This window comes from Alligator sinensis, unplaced genomic scaffold (assembly GCF_000455745.1).
Source record: "Alligator sinensis unplaced genomic scaffold, ASM45574v1 scaffold890_1, whole genome shotgun sequence".
NCBI lineage: Eukaryota > Metazoa > Chordata > Crocodylia > Alligatoridae > Alligator > Alligator sinensis.
Genome location: NW_005842948.1, coordinates 362,057 through 369,682, shown reverse-complemented (window position 1 = coordinate 369,682; position 7,626 = coordinate 362,057). Strand labels below are relative to the sequence as shown.

Below are 7,626 nucleotides of genomic sequence, written 5' to 3'. Positions count from 1 at the left end.
CCTAGGGAAGGGGGATAATGCTGTTTTTTGATGGAGGGTTATTTCTTATTGAACTCTGGTCTGCGTCAATAGTAATAACACTGCTCTGCCCTGAAGCAGCTTTCTTTGGTGAAGTTCAGAAAGGCAGGGAAGCTATGATAGCCCCCACAAGATGGGAAAGTGGAAATATCGAGGATATAAATGACTTGTTTGAGGACTCTCAGCAAGTCATCAGGAGAACTGGGGAAAGAACTCCGTCTCCACACCATAATAATGTGTAGTGAGACAAGGTGGTTCAAACCCCTGCCTCACAAAGGAAAACCATTAGGGGTGCACCGATAAAGATTTTTCTTGGCCGATATTGATAGCCAATTATTAACCAGCTATATGGCCAATACTCATTTGATAACCAATATTTAATAATAAAGCTCATCGAACGAGCTTTAGTTCAAGTGCCCCCACCGCCATTTCTAAGTGCAAGGACACTGATACAGGAGACACGGAGGCACTTTAATTAGAGTGGATCTCAGAGCTGCACTAATTAAAGCACTGTCTCCCCCCCCCACCCCCCCAAACTCCTGAAGCACGTGTAAAAGTGTCCCATGGCACTTGCAGCTCCTGCCCTTCAACCACAGCCTGGGAGCAGCTGCGTGAGCCTAAAGCTGCCCAGGGATGGACACCTTAATCCTTAATTCAAGCATATCTTGGTGCCGCTCTAATTAAAGCACCCCCCACCAAGGGGAAGGACCCTGCTGCATGGGGGTGGGGAGCAGCTGCCCCAGTCCATGCCAGGCTCTGCCCCTGGTTCCTGTGGACCAGACCCCAGGCACTGTGGGTTGAGTCATGCTGGGCTGGGCCGAGCCAGGCCAGGAAGCTCAGCTCCACCTGCTCCTCCCCACCCCAGTCATGTCTGCAGCTGTGAAAGATGAGGGTTTGGTCACAAAATGCTTCAACCCAGGATGCAGCCCTCCAAAGAACTCATTAGGCCTTTTATCCCAGAAAAAAGTGATAAAAGAAATAACTTCTGCATAATGCTCTAAAGATCAATAAAATTTGGCTACTGCTGGAAGGGGCCTCATGAATCACTGGGTCCCTTCCCCTGTATTCTCAGGTAACTGTTTATCCAAGGAACCCCAAAATCTCCATTTCAAATCCTCACACACAAGCAGCAAAGCATAATTTCCAAAGCACCACGAACAGTTTATAAAAGGCCATAGGTAAAAGCAGAGGAGACAAGGGAATTGTCAATACAGTGTCATTGCAACAACAGGGAATATATATTCAATTTAAGTGCTCATAGCTGGGAGAACTCAGCTCCAAATGTCAAAATCTTGGGGCTGTAGAGGAAGTTTCCTACCAGATTTTAAATGTCAAAATAGCACATAAGAGATGACACCTTTTCTTATGTGGCTGGGATCCAACCCATATAGAACTTACAACCAAAGCTCAGAGAGATGGTTAGTCATGTTAGTCTGAAGACAGGCAGAAGGCAGGACAGAACGAACACTCCTTTCATAGCATCTGACAGAGTAGGTTGCTCCCTACAAATGCTCGTGCCACCCTGTCCTACCTTCAACTCAAGGTCAGGACATTGAACTGTTCCTGGAAGCAATGAAACCAGTAAGAATGTAGAAGACTGGTGTAAAATGTTCTATAAGGGCCTCTACTGCTACTTGAGGAGGCAGCCAAGATGTCTTTGAAGACAGCCGCACAAAAAGGGCACACTGTACAGGCAGTCCTTGACTTACAACATTTCAAGTTACAATGTTTATAAATTGACACCTGGTTTCAACTTTGACGGCAGTTTCAACTTTACAACACCTGATCTGACGTGAGGCCACGCCAACGAACAAGTTCGCTACGTCGCCCATCTCCCTGGAGAACATCTGTCCAAACTTCCTTGGACACTTTCTTTAAAGCAGACAAAACTCCAGAAAAACCTGCAGCCAAGACTCCTGAGAAGACTCCAGCCAAGAACCCTTCAAAAAGTCCAGCAAAGTCACCTCAAAGAAGTCCTTCCAAATCAACACGATTGCTATTTACAATATAAATACATTAATGTAGCTATGTTACTCATCTATAATGGATTAAGTACAAAATCCTGGGTTATTTTTAGTGAAAATAGGGTATCGAGCCTTGGTTCAGGAACCAGTCTTGCATTTAATAACATTGTTTCCTATGGGAAAATCAGTTCTGAGTTACAACATTTCAACTTGAGACGCGGTTTTCGAGAACCAATTGTGTCGTAAGTCCAAGAGCTGCCTGTACAGTAATCCAGTCTGGACATCACAAACACACAAATAAATACTGGAACATTCACATGAGAGACATCCCTCTACCTACATGTAGGCAGACAAAAAGATACTCCCAACTACCAATTCAACTCATATTTTTAGTGAAAAGGGTACAGTGGCATTATCTGCATAGTGAAACATCAAAATATTTCAGTAGTTCCCCAAGCTTCACATGCTTTTTGGCTGGAGTAACAAAAGCAGTGAAAACCACCACATGGAAAAATCAGAAGAGCAGGTGGCTGTCCAAACTGGAATCTCTTTATCAGATAGAGCAGAATCACTTGCATGCATTCCCACCCACTGCAGTTGAGATTCATCAGCAAATCTCACAGTCAATGAAAGCACATCCTGCTAACAGATCAAAAAATCACTGGCATGGGCACCTGGGCAGTGCTCAAGAGAATGTCAACCAGCAAGTATGCGAAAATGAAATGCTTGATTTAAATTAGTGCTTTTGAAAATTCCCCATTATTAAAGCAGGGCAGGAACCGGTTTAGAGAATCTCAGTGCTAGCATCACATGTGGCATCAGGGACACTTGCTGTACAAGGTGGAGGGATATCAGCAGTGATGAAAGAGTGCTTCTTGCCTTATAAATTTTAGGTTGGGAAAAATTGATACAGTTTTCCTTTAAGGGACAGCAATATTTCTTCTCCTTAAGGTGAAAGTTGACCAACAGCATGGTGTGCTTGCAAAACAAGAGCTCACCTTTAAGCGTCCTCACATGAATGGGCAGATCACTCTTCGTACTGTACACGTCATCTCCCGGAGACTGTCTTCTCATTAAACTTGGATCATTCTGTACCAGCCAATCAGCCACTTTGCTCTCCGCTGAGATCATCTCCGTGTGGGCAGGTTCCTTACTAAAGGGTCTTCTTTGTCTGAGTGAAAATTTAGTAACGTGATCTTTTATCTTTATTTTACCAGGTGTACCGTCATCAAATTCAATGGTAAAAGAGGCATGGCTTTGCACAACAGGTGGAACTACTGAGTCAACGTCCTTGGTTGGGATCTCATGGACCTGCGTTTCAGGAGATTTGGCCAGCTGCTGAAATTCTTTAGTGGGGATTTCAAAGTAACTGGGTTCTCGTCGGAATGCATATACCGACTGTTCCTGGGAGTCTCTATAAGCATTAATGTTACCGTTGAGCTCTTCTTCATGTTGGGGCATCTCCTTTGTTCTTTCTACGGATTCAAAAACAAATAGAGAAAAACCATTAGATAATTCAATCATTTTTAAACAAAATACCAAAGTTAAGACATCTGGCAGATTCTTTTTACACAGTTGCAAATAACAGCACAATTACTTATCTGTGAATCTTTCAGTTGTGCACTGAGTAATGTGACTACCATCCATCACATTTATTTTCTCTCATCTATCCAAAGGAAAAAATTGAGTACGCAATGAAGTGTTCGGGTCTTAGTTGGATCTGCAATTTCAGTTTTGCTTTAGGTATGTTCTGGAGGGGAGGACTAGCACCGTCAGGTTTATTCCATTTGTGTGTTGTGAGGCGTTTGCGTACAGCAAGGCAGGTCAAACAAGGCACCTTTGGAAGGTGGCAAAGTCTGTGTTGGTCCTCCATCTCTGACACTGCATCCAAGATGGGGACTTACAAGGGGAAGAGGCTCTTCTAAGTCAGACTGGCTGACCTGCTCGACCGGGCTTTAAACTAAGCCCGCCAGGGGATGGGTGGATAACCGCCAATGCAAGCCCACTAGGCAACTACTGCATAACCAGCAAGTTAGGGCACCCAAGGGAATCCAAACCTACCCCAACCCTGAAAAGGTGTTCACCTGGGAGTGCAAGGAAGCCTAGAGCTTCCAATGGGACACTTATGTGTCTGTACACCAATGCCAGGAATTACAGGCCAGTCAGCTTGACCTCAATCCCCGGTAAGATTCTGGAGAAAATTATCAAAGAGACCCTTCTTGATAAGATGGCTGAGGGCAACATCCTGAGGGACAGCCAGCACAGGTTTGTTGCAGGTAGGTCTTGACTAACCAATCTCATCTCCTTCTATAATCAGGTGACATATCACTTAGACAAGGGAGGAGAGATTGACATCATATATCTGGACTTTAAAAAAGCCTTTGATCTGGTGTCCCATGTTCTCATCATGGAAAAACTGGCCGATGGTGGCCTCGGCTACACCACAGTACGATGGCTGGGAAATTGGCTCTGAGGTTGGACCCAGAGAGTAGTAGTCGATGGATGCAAATCATTATGGCACCCTGTGACCACTGATGTCCCCCAAGGCTCTGTCCTTGGACCAATTCTCTTTAACTACTTTATCAATGATGTGGACATTGGGGTTAGAAGCAGACTAGCCAAGTTTGCCGATGACACTAAACTTTGGGGCACAGCCTCCACACCTGAGGATAGGCTAGTGATCCAGGCTGACTCGGATAAGCTTAGTAAGTGGGCAGATATAAACCTGATAATGTTCAATACTGAAAAATTCAAGGTACTCCACCTTGGGGAAAAATACCCCACAGCACGCTTATAGGCTTGGCTGTTCTATGCTCGCTAGCACCATGGCTGAAAGAGACTTGGGGGTCATGATTGACCTCAAGATGAACATAAGCCACCAATGTGATGTCGCAGCTGGTAAAGCAAACAAAACTCTATCTTGCATCCATAGGCGCTTTTCAAGTAAATCTCAGGATGTCATCATCCCGCTGTATTCAGCCTTGGTGATGCGGCAGCTGGAGTACTGCATCCAATTCTGGGTTCCACAATTCAAGAAGGATGTCGAGAAACTTGAGAGAGTCCAGAGGAGAGCCATGTACATGATCAGAGGGCAACAGTAGGGCTTATGATGAGAGACTGAGAACCATGGGACTCTTCAGCCTGGAAAAGTGCAGGCTCAGGGGTTACCTGGTGGCTGCCTATAATTATGTAAAGGGTGTGCATCAGGATCTGGGGGAATGTCTGTTCACCAGAGCGCCCCAAGGGATAACAAGGAAAAGGAACAATGGTCATAAACTTCTCCATGATCGTTTTAGGCTGCACATAAGGAAAAATTTCTTTACGGTCCGAGCCCCCAAGGCCTGGAATAGACTCCTTCCAGAAGTGGTGCAGGCACTTACTCTGGACTCATTCTGGACTCATTCAAGAACCATTTGGATGCTTATCTTGCTGGGATCCTTTGACCCTAGCAGACTTCCTGCTCCTGGGGCAGGAGGCTGGACTTGATGATCTTCAAGGTCCCTTCCAGCCCTAATGTCTATGCCTATAAGATGTCTAGCAGCAACTAGTGGTGTGATGGTGAAGTAGGATGAGACTCTTTAAAAAATTAGAGCACTGGGTCTAGAGGACACGCATATAAAATCATAAGTATCAGGCAGCTTTTAGCCATAGGAAGATGTTGGTATCTGGCTTGCATGGGGTTAGAAAGTTTGCACACACTTGTACTAATTGATTATAAAAAAATCCAGCAGGCCTTTTGGTGTTGCCCATTTTGTGTATGTTGAATTTTCTTCTCAACAGGGCACCTCTGCTTACCCGAGTAATGTTCCTCCTGCCTTCTGTCCTCCTGTCTCTCTAGCTTGTTGTTTGCATCGTCCTCTCCCCACCAGGATGGCTGACCATAGAGCGGGGTGCGGTAAGGGGCAGTTTCTGGGAAAGGTAAAAGTGAGGTTAGAAGATCAACTATCACTGGAAGCTATCGGATTCAAACAACCAACTGTGTACAGCCTGCTGACAGGAAACGGAGAAAATGGAACAGATAAGAACACACCCCTGCCTAGCGCACAGTCATCAAACTAGTCCTGATCTCTAGTAGTAACTGCACTCAAGCAATTTTTCTGCACTGCACTACAAAATGTTGACTGAAAAATCACCTCTCCCTCCCCTCCTGTTTAGTTCATGTCTCGTGCTTTGCTGTTGGGAAAAAGAAGAAAGTAAAGAGAATATGTAATGCATGCTGTCTGCTTTTTTTTTGCATTTTAAATATTCCCTGCTGCGTTGTGAACCTAAACAGTATCGTTATGCTATTGCCTAGAAACTAAAGAGCAAATCTTCCTCAGCTCAGTGTCCAACCTGAGCAAAATGCAAAACAATAGAAAAACGGTGAAATAAATCCTTCCTGCTCTTCCTAGTTAAGCAAAGCTGGGTTAGCATGGGGGTTTTAGTTGTAGATGCCAGGCCTATACTGCTACAGTAGTGCTACAGTTTTGAAAGCTCTGGGAGCTTTGTGATAACCTGCAAGATTGAACTCTAACAGAAACAAAATAAAGAGGAAAAGGCAGAAATATGAGTAGGCCACCCACAAAGATCAAATCCTACTCACAGCACCAAGCCTGTGTAACATGCAATCTTATTGGGCAAATCTCCACTGCAGATTCTCTCCCATGATCCAGGCACCTCTCTGGAGTTAGCCCACAGCAAGTGTGAAAGTACTCATACTGCAAAGTCGGTCAAACTGCTGTAATGCTCTCCTCTCATGGTTAATGCCATGGTGAGGAGAGCCACAGCATGAATTCTTTCATGGTGTACGGTGCGAGGAATGTGTTCGCCTTGTTCAGCCCATAGGAGGAAATGTAGCTAGCTCAAGAACTCTTTAAAGTCACCCTGCTTTGGCTTGGCACACACCTTTTTTCTGCCAGTGGTCTTCATTCCAGCCGGCGGCCAGGCAAGGATCCTATTTTGACTCATGCCAAATGCGGGCATTAATGAAATGCCATGCAATGCTCAATTTCATAGATTTCATAGACATCAGGGCTGGAAGGGACCTCGGAAGATCATCGAGTCCAGCCCCCCGCCCAAAGGGCAGGAAGTCAGCTGGGGTCATAGGATCCCAGCAAGATAAGCATCCAGTTTCATCTTGAAGGTGTTCAATGAAGGCGCTTGAACCACCTCCGGTGGCAGGCTGTTCCAGACCTTGGGGGCTCGGACAGTAAAGAAGTTCTTCCTTATGTCCAGCCTGAAACGATCTTGAAGTAGTTTGTGACCATTCGACCTCGTCATCCCTTGGGGTGCTCTGGTGAACAAACGTTCCCCCAGATGCTGGTGGTCACCCCTGATAAACTTGTAGGTGGCCATCAGATCACCCCTGAGCCTGCGCTTTTTCAGGCTAAAGAGCCCCAGGGCTCTCAGCCTGTCATTGTAGGTCTGCTTCCCTGACCTCCTGATCATGCGCGTGGCTCTTCTCTGGACTCTCTCAAGCTTCTCCACATCCTTTTTGAATTGTGGAGCCCAAAACTGGACACAGTACTCCAGCTGCGGCCTCACTAAGGCCGAGTACAGGGGGAGAATGACGTCCCGGGATTTGCTTGAGAGACGTCCCGGGATTTGCTTGAGACGTCCCGGGATTTGCTTGAGATCATCGAGTCTGACCCCCTGCATAGGCAGG

At 45.8% G+C, this 7,626-nt stretch overlaps 1 protein-coding gene across 4 annotated transcripts in view; it reads right to left on the bottom strand.

Annotated features, from left to right (window-relative positions):
- The window catches only part of CEP170B (centrosomal protein 170B), an 82,115-nt gene that overhangs the window by 28,379 nt on the left and 46,110 nt on the right, over positions 1 to 7,626 (bottom strand). For all 4 annotated transcript variants that reach the window (XM_025192601.1, XM_025192600.1, XM_025192602.1 and 1 more), the window contains 2 exons: positions 5,778 to 5,891; positions 2,981 to 3,457 (listed from right to left, as the gene is read on the bottom strand). In XM_025192601.1, the coding sequence (XP_025048386.1) occupies positions 2,981 to 3,457; positions 5,778 to 5,891 (591 nt within the window). The remainder of the gene's footprint in view (positions 1 to 2,980; positions 3,458 to 5,777; positions 5,892 to 7,626) is intronic.